At 30.3% G+C, this 17,197-nt stretch overlaps 1 protein-coding gene across 1 annotated transcript; it reads right to left on the bottom strand.

Annotated features, from left to right (window-relative positions):
* Positions 1-829: 829 nt before the first annotated feature.
* On the bottom strand, positions 830-16,380 carry LOC139492666 (F-actin-capping protein subunit alpha-like). Its single transcript, XM_071280821.1, has 10 exons — positions 16,122-16,380; positions 9,661-9,724; positions 9,179-9,230; positions 7,609-7,672; positions 7,045-7,115; positions 6,182-6,397; positions 5,281-5,365; positions 4,866-4,937; positions 3,162-3,224; positions 830-2,285 (listed from the first exon to the last, which is right to left on the bottom strand). Exons 1-10 carry the CDS (start codon positions 16,158-16,160, stop codon positions 2,139-2,141), a joined length of 873 nt encoding a protein of 290 aa, XP_071136922.1. The 5' UTR covers positions 16,161-16,380; the 3' UTR covers positions 830-2,138.
* Between the last annotated feature and the right edge of the window lie 817 nt (positions 16,381-17,197).

Genomic DNA, 17,197 nt, shown 5'->3' with positions numbered 1-17,197 from the left:
AAAAAGAATGTGTCTATAGTACACGGATGACCCACTCGCATATCATTTCTGTGGACCGTGAAATTTGTATAAAAACTCCAGTTATGGCATTAAAATTGGAAAGATCATATCATATCATAGGGAACATGTATAATAAGTTTCAAGTTGATTTTTGACTTCAACTTCATCAAAAACTACCTTGACCAAAAAATTTAACCTGAAGCAGAACAGAGGAACGAACAGACTGACAATAGGGCATTAAAATTATCCTGATTTGAATATTTCTGTGAAGTTTAAGAAGTCTCAACCAATGCCTCCTAATGTTGGTAGAGTTCCCTTTAGAAGATATCAATGGTCATGCAGGGTTATCAAATAATAATAATTAAATTCCTGTAAAATGTAGGTCAAGGTGAACCAAACTATTTTTTTCTTCTGAACATTTCTCCATTGACAAAATTGCAAATTATACAAAGACTTAACCAATCATCCACAGATAAAATATATGTCACATGAAGAAACTGTTTATTGTAAACAAGAACTTAATCTTGAACACATTTGTATGCCTGTTGAATATTTGGTATCACATATATTGTTGTCTCTTGATTTTATTCTCAAGTCTAGGCAATACACTTTATGTGAGCACATGTTCATTAATTTCCACAATATGTAGATGTTAGTTTTGGTTAACTTGTGGTGTTAAATTTCTGTCTCAATGATGCTATCCCAAAATACACATGGCACGATAGACATGCTAATGAACAAGAAAATATTCACTTCTCCTTTTTCTGTTCATCAAGCAAGTAATAGCACTAATAAACTTTGATAAAAATGATTGACACTAAAACAAATGTATGAGTAGATATTTATATAAAATCAATTGCTGGTCTCTCAGACAATAATACAATGAAATAATCAAAACGTCTCCACATCATATCAGTTACATTATTTCATGCACTAACAAATAATAAATACTGTTTTATATTGTGCAGTATATAAATCAATGAATAATAAGAAGTACAAAGAAAATAAATAATTTTATTTGTACATTGAATAAGCATTCATCAGTAAAATGTTTTCTTTCTGAGGAATGTGAAAAGTTATAGGTTTTGTAAGTATATATAGTCATCCCAATCAAGATAGCACCTATTGAATAGTGTAGAAAAGTATGTAGTTATGTATCAAATTATAGTTTATTCATTTTCACTTAAGAGACGAAGGTAGCAATACAAAATTTGCAAAACATCACAGCTTTTCATTAACATATAATCTTTGACAATGTAACATGTTTTTCTTCATATAAAAATATTTGTATTCTTTAATGGATGTTTAATACTATTTGAGACAGGACAATTCTTCAACTCATTAATGTGTCAGAATATTCTACTCAATCAGGAGTTTCATCTGTTGGTCAATGAGCAATCTCACCTTTCTCAGATATATCATATTGTAACAAAAAATTATGTTTGGTTTTTATCAGTTGCAAATCCAGGGTGTTGGAATCCCTCTTTATCCTGGGTAAGGAACCACCCCTTTAAAACAATGGTTGGAACTGCCTCTGATTTTTCAATCAATGTTTTTAAGAAATATGTAAAAAAAAAGGGGGATAACACACAATTTGTAGACAATACTGGATAATGCCAAAGATGAGACATTAATGTAGAAGACTAGCAACATTATATCATACCATCCTCCCAACAGTTTACCATTTCATTTATATGGATTAAACTATCAGGCATACGACTTAGATAATATGCAGCTAAAGATATTTAAATAAAGTTGTAACCCCTCTAATACAAATTTTAGATATCACTTATTGATCATTGGTCACTATATAAACTTAGTGAATCCTTGTGTTGAATAAAGATATTAAGTGGGAGTATATATGTATTACTAACACAGCTCAGTAAACTGGTACCCAATACGAAACATAAATTATACTTATATCTCACAAAAAACGCTTTGTTTTATTAATAAGTATATTTTGCTGATTTAATGTATTATTATTATTTGTGAATCAATGTTTTTGCTATTATTATGTAACACAACTTGTAAGTCATGAACACCGCACCAATAACTTTCAAGAACTTGTACTTGCAATACAAAAGTTTATCATTCTTGTCCATTCTAAAGCCATATACAAATAAATATAAAATTGTTCACTATTTTTTCCCTTGGCTTAGCTGTTGTCCTACAGAATAACTCATAATTTTGTTCCAGTCCACTTTTGTTCTTGTCACAGGCAGTTGACGTCTAAGAGCTTTGAATGTTGTGTCTGACATAGTCTGGTAATTTTCATTTATTGCCATCTATAAATAAAAACATCAAATCTTTACAAATATGAAATTATATTAGAAATTTATACTATCAAAACAACATTGCTTTTTTTATATGAATTAAATGCAATTCATACTCGAAAATGTCAAAAGCAATTCATGAATATAAATCTTTTTCAGCTTGTTTAAAAGACTCAGCATAATACGTTGTACTGGACATTAAGTTTTATGAATTATTTGAAAATTTTGTTCCTTTCTTTTTTTTCCATTCAATTTTCAATAAAGTTATTAACACTTTTGATATTTAGCTGAATTTTGTCACTTAATGACCTTAGGTCTGCTCCAAATAACCTTTTAATATCAAGCAACAATCACTTTTTAATTATGACGTCAAAGTTTACGGGAGCTTGCGTTGTTTTACGCAATGGCGGAAAAATTTGCATTGAAATGTAAATACGTCTATTCACATCAACAAATGAGGAAGCATTGTGTTTTCAGGATTCCATGTTGGAGTGTCACACTTTTGATATATATCAATTCACAAACAACAAATGACCAGTTTTGTCTCCAGGTTTCTAAAGTGGAGTGTAGTGTCACAACTTTGTTGCCTTCAATAACAACTGTTTGGTACATTGAAGTGATATCTGATAGATCATGATCAAAATTCAATTTTCACAGAGCAATTTTTTTTTTACACCAATACATACTAAAAATGTTTTAAAAACATCACCTATAAGACTGTGGCATAAAACTAAGTTGTCTCTTCAAAAAGCTGATTTTAATTCAAAATTTATATGTCAATTAAAAATTCTTTAAACTATAAATAGAGACTGACCTATGCACTATGTGTAATGACTGAGCAATCTTTAAGTGAAAACATGATATCAAATATAATAACATTTTACTAACCAGATATTCTTTTTCAGCTTCTGATATAACATTTACAAATTCTTTTGCTGTTTGTTGTTCTGACTGAAAATATACAGAAATCTTGATGCATTTAGCATTTTTATATTTGTCAAATGCCTTTATCTGGCAATTACATACATTTAAATAGAAATACTATTAAATTCTGAACACTGCAGGTTTGAAAATTAAGACTATTGCCAAAATTATCAGACTGTCGTAAGGAATCTTTAAAATGAAAACAACACTCTTAATTTGATGCTTTCTAAATGCTTTAATTCCGTGGTTGTCATTTTTTTGTGATTAAAGCTAGCATAAATAAGCCTGTTGGTTTTCTCTTATGACCACAATTTCTATTAGGATATATACCGTCTTTTGGTATGTATAACGCGCACATTTATACCCTGGGTCATGTATCTTGTAAGAGGGGTGCGTGTTATACATGACTACAAACATTTTCTTAATAGTCTTTTTTTCAGGTACAAACTCCGACAAAGAAATTTCCAAGTGAAGTGAAGAGTATGAAATATTTTGGCTAAAAACCTCAATTGTTTTTTATGTTTTACATGTTATATTTGTAATATGTATCGTATTGTTCTTGATTTGTCATGTTTTATTCAAATAAAATACATTTTATATCTTTATTGTTATGTTTATCGTGTAGAGTTGTCCATCAGTTTTGCAACCGGAAATTTGTCATGTCTTATTAAAGACACAATAAAACTTGGGTTGTTGGTTAAATAAGACTCTGTGTTCCTTGTTGTCATAACTTACTGTTTTTGTATGTGTTAATTATAGAGATTTGAAGAAGTGTATGAAAATTAAATGAACCACGCTCGTTTTGAAAAGAGTAATCACCATTTTTTTCTAATGTATCGGTGATCGCAAGTCATGTGGGTCAGTCATTTGACTTAATATTGTAAAGTGATGATTTACTGTACATGCTTGTATGAGAAGTTTATTTTTATAAATACATTTTTACTTTGTAACTTTTAAACTTTTAAATAACTGTTAAAACAGTTCAAGAAATTATGATTGAAAACATGATCATCTCATAATTGTAACCTGAAAGAATTTAATCAGGAACCAGGTAACCTGTCACTGAATTGTTTTAACATCGATTAGACCTGTTGATTGAGGTATGATAATCCGGATTAACAGCTAGAATCATCAAACAAAAAAAATATAAGTAATGAGACTTTAACAGTTTATTGCAGCACTAATGACATTAATTATAATTATTAGACTGATTCGTAATTATTTATTGTTTGAATCAGAACATTAATCTTGTCCTTGATCACTCAAACAATTTATTAAATCTGGTTTAAAAAAAAAAACTTTAATGAATATTTATCTCAATCTAATTAAATTCTTATTCATTTGTTACAATATTTGCAATTTCATATTAATAACGTATTCCGTACAGAATTCTCTGACATTGGTGTCCATTTAAAAAACTTCCTGTTGACCAATAAACTTCCTGTTTGCAAATTTTGGAGCAGTAACTTTTCCGAAAATGTCTAGTATTATACGACCAAAAAACTTTTTCTCGTTTCTTGGGCCATAACGGGGGTGCGCACTATACACAAATGTGCACTATACATACCAAAAGACGGTATTCATGTTCAAAATTACATCTATTTTTACCCCATAAGTTGATTCATCTGTAAAATAGATTAAGAATGTCCTTGTAATTCGCTGACTTACCGTAACATTTAGAGACTGTTTAACTTCTTTAGAACTAACTAACTGTACATTACCATCTTCATAATAATGAACCTGAAATAAACAGACAATGCTTCTATATATTTTTTTAACATTATTATCTTTTCAATTGAGAATAAACTATTCTACAAAATATTCCTTAAATGAAAAATAAAATATAAAGGGTAACTTCTGAATTTCCCTTTGTAATTTTCAATTGCATTGTATTTCAACTTTACAGTCTAAATATTCTCTCACAGCGCTTAGTATTGTAAAATTTTCGGTGACCTGCAGATGTTGTGATATTGCTGTTTGTGGACTTTAAAATCTCAAATACTTTAATCTCTCATTTACATAGTTATTTAATAGTATAATTTTTATGTTTGTTACTGCATATGTATAACATAGACTTACTAACCTGAACTTTAAGGACACCAGTCAGTTCACATTTACCACCTGATTCAGGAAATGTAGCTGACCATTGTGATCGCCATCGACCATTCCTAGTAAATAAAGGAAAAATTTATCATACTTCATAAACAGAACATGAGCACATTTCTTCTGTATTCAAAATTTGTTCACATTTCATACTCATTATAGTTTAAAATAGAACCTCCAGTATGAAATGAAAGAGATTTTAAATGATAATAGACTTTGTGTTGCATGCTTTTTCTTTATAATCACAGATATATCACAAAGATAACTGCAATGACAGATATATAACAAATGAGTCGTCTTCAAAAAGTGTTCTGCTAAGTGGCATCATAAATATACCTGAGTTCAATATATTGACTTTTTAAAATTTAAATCTTTGCTCATGTCTCAGAGGTTTTTATGTATGATTTTTGTAATAGGCATAACAACGAGATTGAGGTAATGTCCAAACCAATAAATTTGTTGAAAACTCTATTAATATTCCTAAACATTAGAAAAATACAATTGTCTACTTAATTGAGTTATACTTCTTTATCATCTCTGGTCTTACAAATTAGCACAGGTTTTTGGTTGTTATCTAATTGTTACATACAATACCCAAATTTCAGGAGGAATTCACACTGTGTTGAGTTTCAAAAGGTAATACCTATGGGTAAGTGAACAGCTCAGTAACAATTCAAGGGAGCACAATGAAAAAGGTAGGGGGTTAGATTAAGTTGAAACAGAGCACCATGAGTCATGATAAAAAAAAAGAGGGAGCACTGCACCCAATACTAATAGAAAGGTTCTATCTGGTGCACTGTGCAATAATGTTTTAAACTCAACACTTATAAATTAAATTAAGTATTACATTGTAAATGATTGAAAATTCAATGTGAAATTACCAGAAATTTCTAGGTTGGAACTGGTGACTTTCTAGGCAAGCTATGATTGTTATATTTCCTCCAGAACTACTACCATAAATTGTCACTACACCATTTTTATAATGTTTAGAACGATATTCAGTAAATGCGGTTTCTATTGCTGCCCTCCATTTCTCTGCACTTTTATCAACATCTCCTGGCTGATAATCACTGGCTTCTTTTCTTAGATGGTCATATCTTTGAAAATAAAAATTACAAATTTTACTTTTACTATCTGAATGAATAATATTACAGTATAAAGTATCATATGGAGTTTGTGATTATTTAAATTCAAAGCTCCAATGCATCTTTCCAAGCTAAGCAAGGGTCTGGTTTGTTGTAACAGTATTTTATGCACTGTTCAAATGTAAAAAAAGTTGCATTTTAGAATGACAGAAAATAGGCATTATGTATCAGGTTAGAACAAATTTTATCCACTACTTTATAATCACAAGTAAAAATATAATATCAGCATGTTATGTTAGTTAATGCATAATTCTTACTCAGAACACGATTTCAGTAACTTCAAATTATCCACTAACAATTGTGAAGCCTATAGCATTTTACATCTGTTTGTTTTTAAGGGGGCATGGTGTGTTTTTACCTCTCAACTTTTTCATCTATTTGCACCATGAGTTGATGCCCAAATTATGCATAACCAACGTCTTTCCAATACGTCAATAAATAAAAGTTTTTAGATTTCGTTATAGCGTTTTCAATGTTAATAAAAGGACACTGTTTGGCAGCTGCTGGCCCTTATACATCCCCAATTCAATAGCAGATTTTTTTGTTCAAAAATCTGGTTAAAAGAAAACCCAAGAATGAGATTTATGTGAAGAAACTACCTGAAAGACTTTTTAGTTCTTGGATCCAAAAATCTACTTCCTCCTAAATCTCCATGTTCTGTTATAAGTACCTGAAATGTTGAACAACATGGTAAAGCTTTAATGGAATACACCTTATAGCTACATATTGCATATACAAATGTATTGGAATAAATTGTGGAAGTATGATTTTAATATATACGAATAAGAATTTTCCTGCACAATTTTTGTTTGGCCATTGCACTAGAATATGTGTTGCATTTATGATATTGCAGCTAATGAGCAAGAATGGGACTTTCTTTTGAATGCACAGTTTTGTCAGTAATAAATGCTGTAGAAATGTAAATGCAAGAAAAGATCTGTACCTGGGTACTTTTAAACCCATATGATATTCCCAGTTAAGTCTTGGTTTTTAGTGGAATTTATGGTGTCATGTCTAAATTTTTCTCAGTAATCTACAATTTTTGTGGAGTTTCATAGTTTGACCACATCCATTTTACACTTCTGACACTATATTTTTATGTTTTAGATTTTTATATAAACAATAAATAATGTGCATCATTTTCAATAGCTTTTGATACTTACATTCTCTGGAGTGCTTTCAACTTTGCATGGTGTAAATTGATCTTTGTTATACTGTGCAAAAGCTCTGTAAAAAATAAAGAGCATACATGTACACTATAGAATACATTGTAATCTTATATAAAGAGCATACATATATACACTATAGAATACATTGTAATCTTATATAAAGAGCATACATATACACTATAGAGTACATTGTAATTTTATATAAAGAGCATACATATATACACTATAGAATACATTGTAATCTTATATAAAGAGCATACATATACACTATAGAATACATTGTAATCTTATATAAAGAGCATACATATACACTATAGAATACATTGTAATCTTATATAAAGAGCATACATATATACACTATAGAGTACATTGTAATCTTATATAAAGAGCATACATATACACTATAGAATACATTGTAATCTTATATAAAGAGCATACATATATACACTATAGAATACATTGTAATCTTATATAAAGATCATACATATACACTGTAGAATACATTGTAATCTTATATAAAGAGCATACATATATACACTATAGAATACATTGTAATCTTATATAAAGAGCATACATATACACTATAGAATACATTGTAATCTTATATAAAGAGCATACATATATACACTATAGAATACATTGTAATCTTACATAAAGAGCATACATATATACACTATAGAATACATTGTAATCTTATATAAAGAGCATACATATACACTATAGAATACATTGTAATCTTATATAAAGAGCATACATATACACTATAGAGTACATTGTAATCTTATATAAAGAGCATACATATACACTATAGAATACATTGTAATCTTATATAAAGAGCATACATATACACTATAGAATACTACATTGTAATCTTATATAAAGAGCATACATATAAACTATAGAATACTACATTGTAATCTTATGGGATGATTTGGTTAGTTTATCAATATATACTGTTCTATCATCAAACAATTCATCTTTCTTTCGGACAGGTTGGATTTCTCAACCATTTAAAAAAAATAACTTGATTAGTTGTCTTTTAGGCTTATAAATATTATCTTATTTTGAGTAACACTTCATTTTAAATTTGTAATAGTTCAGGATGCCAGTTTCAATCTCATCATAAAGAGTAAAATTCATCTATATTACAAGTCTTTCATCCATGGTTAGTAAAAACTTCATTTAGTGCAATAACCTGTTTAATAGACAGATTGACAGGTTTAAAAGGTTATTCTTTTCAAACCTTTTTTTTTTCCTACTAAAAAAAACCTGAAATTGCAGTTAAATGTGCATAGTCAAGCTTTATCATAATTAAAAATAATAACTAAATATTCATTTCTTCAAACTCATATTTATTACCTAAATAAAACCCAGAAATTGCAGTTAAATGTGTATAGTCATTCTACATCATAATTTAAAAAAAAATGACTGAACATTCAATACTGCTACTATAAATTGGAGTATGAAAATTGAATATAGTATACATGAATAAATGTAAATGTATCACTGATAGTACATATAATGGAGATATCAACATGTTAAAAGTGTAAAATATGACACCTACCCTGAAGCTCCCTCTTTCAGCAAGTTGTCATCATTTAGTAAAATTCTAACATCTGAAATAAATCCATTGATATTTCTAATAAATTTGCTTTAACTCCAGTATTTAAGAAGTACACACAATTAAGAATAGGAATATATCAAGTTATGAATTATATAATTATATACGGTAGTTATATAAATATGTCTTTTTAATTACATGTAAACATTGCATTTATGTGTTGCAATATGATGTAAGCATTGCAGTCTACTGCAGAACAAATTGAAGGTCTATTGGTAAAAAGACATATTTTAACATTTTATGCAGAATCTTAAGCTTGTTTCCGTGAAGAAGAAGCTGTATAGATCACAAAATGTCAATTAAATTCTATATTGATGCATTTTAGTTATAACATAAAATCAATAGGTAATCATCGAAAAAAGTCTTTGAATAATGCATTTTTTTCATAATTAATATCTTCATTATCTTACTATTTAAAAACTTACCATTAAAAACTTCATTAAATTCACCAGGAGGTGCATGCAAGATGAAATCAGAGGCTATATTGACCTAAAAGGAAAACAAAATATCAAATTATATTCATAATCATTTAATTTAAAATTAAACCGGTAAATTCCAGGAATAGCCTGAAAGAACGTTTCCTTCCTTTTGCACTTCCAATCTAACAGTTCTACTACAAACTGAATCCACAAAAATCTCAATAACAAAATATAATGGGGAATGTGTCATGGATTAGACAAAGATGATCCCCACACTTGCATATAATGCAGTGCTCTAGCTAGAAATCAAAAGGGGCAGGGTGCCAGTGGAGGGCAGGGCACTTTTTATGATAAGAAAAGGCACTGCTATTTTTTTTGTCTACGTTTCTGTGTGTATCACGAGTTAACGAATCTCTTTTTTTTTACTGTATATGTTGTTTTTTTTAAATAAAGATGCATTTTAAATATAGTTTTTATTTCATTGTTTGTGTAGTTATGAATTATATAGTACATCTTCATCAACATATTATGTGTTTATATTTTAGCTTCACTCTACCCATTGTCGAAGAATTTTTTTTCTATCTTTATAAGAATTTCAGCTTTTTAAACGTATTATCTCTAACTTATTGTGTATTACTAATTTATCAATGTTTAGAACATGGATTGCTAAAAGTATAATTATCAAACAGAAATTGCAATATTTTTTTTTTAATATGTTCATAGACAGTTAATATCCTTAAGGTAACATTATTATGTTATTATATATTCAATTGGTTCTTTATTCCTTTTTTTGATACTAGATAATATTTTTAGAGCACAAATTTGTAATAAGCTAAAACACGGGAAGTAACTCCAAAATTAATTTCCAACACGTTTGCGTTAATTAAAAACTGTGCTTGTCGCTAACAAGTTGAGATGGAAGGCATTTCTGTGAAGGCTTAGTTTTATTTTGATGACTTAAATTCAATTCTAAAGTCATGAAAGTCTTCATTTATACACTCTTCCATTGTGACTTGGAAATCGAAAATGCCGACCCAAGCTAAACACACTCGCTGACACATTCATCAAATGTATGACAAAAAGATACATTGTCCTAATTAAATTACCTAGATATTAACACCTTTGAAGTCTTTGTCATTGTAATTGATTATAATGACATGATTAACCTGGGGGCAATCACACAGGTGTCAGATATGTAATTAACTTGGAGATCAGAAATCGATGAAACAAAAGGCAATTTTACCAAAACGGCACAAGAGAATTTTGGAAAAAGACGTCAGGGCAGAAGGGCGCGGATGAAGGCACACAGGGCGCGGATGAAGGCACCCAGGGCGCGGCGCCCTTCTATTTTGGGCTAGCGAGACCACTGTAATGTTATAAAGGGACATAACTCATGAAATGTAAAAGTGGCACTACCCAAATTTGTACTTGAACTGAGTTTAATGATAATAAGCATTGTGTAAAATTTTCATAACTTTTAGATGAGGCAAACTTTATTTGGAGAACAGAAAAAAAAACGAAAAAAAAACCAGCAATTGAACCATTTGTAAAGAGGCATTACTCTAGAACTGTAAATGTGATGCCACCAAAATTTTAACTCGATCTGTGTTTTGTGGCAATTAGCATTGTGCATATGTTTCATAACAATTGGTTAAGGCAAACTTAAGTTAGAGAAACAAAAAATCCAGCAATTTTTCCATTTATTAAGGGGCATTACTCTAGAACGTTAAAGTGACAACAACCAATTTCGAACTTGATCTGTGTTTTGTGGTAATAAGCATTGTATTTAAGTTTCATAACATTTAGTTGAGGCAAACTAAAGTTAGAGAACGGAGCCAATTTTGGGACGTACAGACGGACAAGGGTAAAACTTAATAGCCCTTCTGCTAAGGCGGGGGAATAAGGCATTAAAATGTTAATAGTTTATTATCTTACATTCTTTAACAATTTTAAAATATAACAGCACATTGTCCAACACAGTTCTTCATTAAAGGACAAAATCCTCATAACACTACTATTTATCAATTTAAAATGTTATATTCATGGTCGGACACCAGACAAGGGAAATACTAGTAAAACAATCATTGTGTGCCCTCAATATCTAAGCATACATGTATATTACATTGATAAATTTCTGGAAATGTTAATGGATAGTATGTATAGAATGTTATGATCAATGTACTATATGTTGTGTATCAAAAATGGTTGTGATTAGCCTTGGAATATTGAGATATCAAGTCAGTCCCATTAGGTTTTGATTGCATTTCATGCTAATTTTATTCAAACTCAATGTACATTTGTACATGAATGTACAAAATAATGTACCAGTGTTCTCCCCAGGCCGTTTTAGCGCCACGATTTTCCGCGCTATTACAATTTTCCGCTGTTCTATTGCACTGACCGTAGCGCTATCCATCGCAAGCACGTCACTATATTTTTTTTGTAATTTTCGTAATTTTTCAAATTTTCCGCTTATTTTCACTTCAGATCACATGATTGACTGGTTTTCTATTTCTGAATGAATTATTTCCGTTGTATTAAGTAACTCCATGGGACCTGTCTAATACATTTTACAAAATGGTGACTTTGAAAGATGAAAATAAACAAAGATTTCAACATTGACATCTATTGTTTTAATTGATAGCATATATATATATAGAGACATATATGAATAAAATGAGATGAAATAAATTGACCGCATTTGCCAACGACACTCAAAATTTTGTTGAACGAACTTTGAGAACAAACGATGATTTTAAAAACGATCAAACACAGGGGTTTATTAATTATAACCTTTTCAAACTAATTATAGGTAAGGCAGCAATTCTACAGTAATGATTTTTACCATTTGAAAACAATTGAGAGGATATATGATTTGAAAAACAAACCCCAAGCTGATACGACTTGAGAAATTCACTTTCTTGATGTCCAGCTTGGATGAAGCCATTTGAATATTATGTAACATTAAGGTCAGAAAAATTACAAATCATTATGCTAAAAAATGTCAATTCCTGTCAAACGTCGTAAGGTTAACTGTACACTGCTACAGTGGGTTACAAAACCAAATACAGAAGCTGACAATGAATGCCTTTATTGTTGGTCCTACATGTTTTGCAACATCATGATCACCTGTTAGCAATAAGAAATCTTCCCATAGGCAGTCTGGTATATACGCCAGGGATCTCCATGGATGAAAATTGAACGATGGAGGAACTTTCACCATTACAAACCGTGTATACGTTGTACAGTGTAGTGCGATCGGAAGTATTTTACCTCTCCATACAAGGAATGGTGAACATGCTAATTCATTGCTTATTTAAATTATATTTATTTGAATTTTCATTATAGAATTAGAAGTATCAATATTTTCATTTATTGCCGTTTTTAACCATTCAAATGCCAAGTCTTCATGGTCCCCCCTTAGTCGAGAATGACCAAAAGCTGTCATGAAGGTCCCCATGTAGATTTCTTGTATTTTTGATAATTGTTATGGGGGTTAAAAATCATATGATGTGGAGCTTATTTTTCATGGACACTGTCAAATTCAGAACCCATTACCGGTATGGCTGATTTGCAGCAACAACAAAACGATTCGTACGGGTTATGTAAAAGGTTAAAGAGATTTGTAAAGCAAACGTTGACAAATGAAAAGGTTTTTAATTACTTTATCTGGCAAATTGATGCTGTGAAACATGTATCTTTCGAGTCTGAATAGAAACCGGAAACGCGGATGTATCAATTTGATTGTAATATACGAAATGAATTCGGAATTACGATACGATATTTCTTTACAGGAAATATTTAAAGTTTTTACTTTTAAACTTTTAAAGTAATTCTAAATTATCGTTACAGCAGTACTCGAGTTATTTGCGATGAAATAATATTTACTGTTTTGCCTCTTATTTTGTACTTCTTAAAAAAGGAGGATGCTGATTGCGTAAGTCAAAACAAAGCATGTGTTCGACTTGTTAAACTGTTTTCTTTGTAACTGGATTATTAATTTATTTAATCTAAATTATCATAATCATTTGCTAAAACTTAGTTGATTATTTCGACAAATGAATCGTCTATCCTCAGATAGTATTCTCGTGTCTGGTTTGTTGATTTACCTGTACAAGCTCAGGTACAAGTGATTAGCGATCTTAATCCGTATATTCCTCAGGCGTTATAACTGTATAATTGATAAAAAAAAATGGTGTTGGGCTACAAAAAAACGATGAAGTTTTAAATGATGGCGGAAGACATTTAACGATGGCGCACGACAATTTAACTATGGCGCGAGTCATTTGACGATGGCGCATGACATTTGAACGATGGCGGGGCGCCATCGTTAAACAGGCCATGGAGATCCCTGTATACCAATCATGGAAAAGACTAAAATTTCAAACAACACTTCTAGACTTACCCATGAAGTAAACCTTTTCTCACTTAAACTAAATGTACCTATTGTTTTTATCTCAATATAAAAATAAAATAAAATAAAAAATGTAAAAATTAAAAGTCCAATAAAAATTGTAAAGTTTATAAAAAATAGAGAAAAATTGAAATTAATTTTAAAAAGCAACCTCAATCAGGCATGCGCCAGAATGTAATCTTCAAAATGTTGATGGTTTTCTGTAACTAAAAAAAAAGAAGACTTCTCCTTGGGTTTTATACACACATAATATGAGGATTATATGAATTTACAATGGACAAAAAAAAGACTTTTCTTCTATCATGTCTATATCCAGACAATAACATTAGCAAACAAAAGGGTAACTTCCACGAGCATGATGAGGACATCATTACAAGAGAAAACATCAATAGCATAATATAAAAAAAACACATAACAAATCAATTACAAACCAACCGTGCGCCGCGACAAAGTTAAAGAGAATTGTCGAAAATCACGCGCTTACCATAGCGCTATCCAAAAATCCTGGGGAGAACACTGTGTACATCACATAATACATGTATGTCTTTATTAAACGAACATTTATAGGTTCATACATGTACATCGTATAGAATGGGTTTTTAGAGCTTTTACCTACATTCTTTAATTTATACATGTAACTAACTGTCATACATATGCATATTGACTTTTTCTATAAAATTATTTGTTCTAAACTTTTTTAATGCTGAAGTTCACATCATGTCTCCAAATTAGTGTTCTAATGACTAATATTTTTTCTTTTTGTATTACTTTTAAAGTCATCTTGTTAATGTCTAATTAGTAAGACCAAACCTGTCGCATGCAAGGGATTTCAAGAACTTCCATTAGAATTAAACCATTCTTTTTAAACACCCCTTATCATCACTTTAGCTGTTTTGATAATATTTTCTGTTTACAATTTACACCTCAAACACTGCTTATTAAGAGAGTTAACAGATATCCTAGGTCTTCAGGAATATACATTTAAATTTGTGTATATATAATCAAATATCATAAGTCTGTGCTAAAATATTGAAGTATTTCATACAATGTATCTTCTACCAAAACGTTGATTGTAAAAAGGTTGTCACAAATAATTCCCAACTAAGTTGAGCTGGTATATCCTACTATACTTAGTAACTCCAAAACGGAGGCAGGTAAATGTATATGCAAACTAATCTCAATTCTGAAATTAATGCCTGCATTTATTATTGTGAATCATTGACATTATTGAACCAATAAAAATTCCAACTACTAGCTACACACTCTGAGGACCATTATTTTTTACAATTTTGTTAGGTGTGTAAACTAAGTTTTCAAAACCTTACTTGTCCGAAAAAAATCTTATTAGCTTGTGGCATCAGACTAATGGACTAAACTGTCAAATCAAATAATGCAATTAAAAATGTTAAAAAGAAAAATCCCTACTGAATGCCACTTCTTTTTTAGCAAACCTGATACAATTGCTCTTTTTTGCATTAATAAAAACATGGCAATAGTTTCTGAATTTACAATATTCAATGGTATTTCCAAATATGGGCATTTCTTTAAATGGATTTCAGCAATGACTCATTTGTCATCAAATAAAATTATTTGCACTTAGTATCAAAATGATCCAGTCAGCCACATATCAATTCAATGTAATTAACTAAAAACACTTTTCTATGTGAGTTTCAAGAAATTAGCATTAGTAAATATGAAACTGTTTGTTTTTGTTTATTTCCTTGTCAATTGTTTTTATATATGGTAAATAATGCATTGTTCAACTATAAGAGAATCAAGCAGTTTTAATTAAAATCCATTATTAAACTTCTAGGGAAGCTCTAGAAAATAATTTAAACATTTCCTAATACCAAATAAACGATTTATTGAAAATGACAAGTCAACATGAGAAAGCGGAAGTCAACGGAAACACCATAAATAACGCTGCTTCCTTGTGTCACAATGCAGTTATACCCTTGTGTCCATAGTTCGACTTCATAAAGCCCATCTCTTTATAAAAATCACAAAAAAAGTAAAGCATACATTCTAGTTAAATAAAACTAGGGTATATTACCTTATCCTGGTCGGAGATGGGTTCACCGTAATCAGCCATCTTGCCTTTTGTCACGCCTTCTGGTACACGGAACTGTGGGTAAATTAGTAACAGTCTCGTATATTTGTCTTTTTCTCAACAAAATCAGCTATCAATGATCTGATCTTCTTTAATAATATACAGAAGTTGTAAACTATTTGGTTTGAAGCGAGAAAAATAAACAACTTTGAACAGAGTCAAAGGGCACTTGCCGAGGTCAAGGTTAAATGCGGGTAAACTCGGCCCGATGACAACTCGGTCCGAGTCAAATCGGAGCGTCTATAAGTCAACTCGAACCGTCTATAAAGTCAATTCAGACCATTTTTACTGTCAAAAGGGGCATCGGAACTTTATTGGAGACGTTTTGACTTTTCGTCAAACAGTGTGTTTCGTTAAGTCATTGTATCTGATGTGACTCTATAAACGGTCCGAGTTGACTTGAATGGCGGGCCGAGGGCCGAGTTGTAAGGAATCCATGATATCTCGGCCTATAACAAAATCGGACTATAACAAACTCGGACTATAACAAACTCGGCCTCCCAAAATCGGACTATAACAAACTCGGACTATACCAAACTCGGACTACTATAAGAATATAAGTATAATGTTGATTGTTGCTGTCATTGGAAATTAATTTTCAATTCTTAATTTAAAATGAATTTTTATCTACAATTAATTAAATAATTTATTTTTGAACATTTTTGAAGGGGATAAAAAAAAAAAATACGTTAACAAGATATTATATATATATATGGAACGCATAAAGCACATTAATAGATAATCACAGTTTATCGGCGACAATGATAGATTATCGGTCGACCATTATAGATGTACGGCGTAAAGTATACTTTACGGTCGACCATCATAGATGGTCGAATTAATGTGACTCGCGCGCAGACAATGATAGTTACTTCTTTGATAATGCATTTACAGTCGACAAGGTGAATTGTTTCGACAATGATAGTTAACGTCGACCAAGTGAATTAAAATACGAGTCGTAAATCCGTAAATTATAAATAAAACCGGAAATACTTGTCGAATGTTAAATCAATTTTGAT

The sequence above is a fragment of the Mytilus edulis genome, chromosome 1, assembly GCF_963676685.1.
Source record: "Mytilus edulis chromosome 1, xbMytEdul2.2, whole genome shotgun sequence".
Lineage (NCBI taxonomy): Eukaryota > Metazoa > Mollusca > Bivalvia > Mytilida > Mytilidae > Mytilus > Mytilus edulis.
Note: the sequence above shows the minus strand (reverse complement) of the source record. Positions and strands in the feature narration are given on the sequence as shown.

Bases quoted from the DNA above. Each gene is read 5' to 3' on its own strand.
- LOC139492666 (XM_071280821.1), bottom strand. From the start codon at position 16,160: ATGGCTGATTACGGTGAACCCATCTCCGACCAGGATAAG. The intron at 9,725-16,121 runs GTAATATACCCT...TTTTCCTTTTAG, and splicing joins CCATCTCCGACCAGGATAAG to GTCAATATAGCCTCTGATTT. The intron at 9,231-9,660 runs GTAAGTTTTTAA...GATTTATTTCAG, and splicing joins ATTTAATGAAGTTTTTAATG to ATGTTAGAATTTTACTAAAT.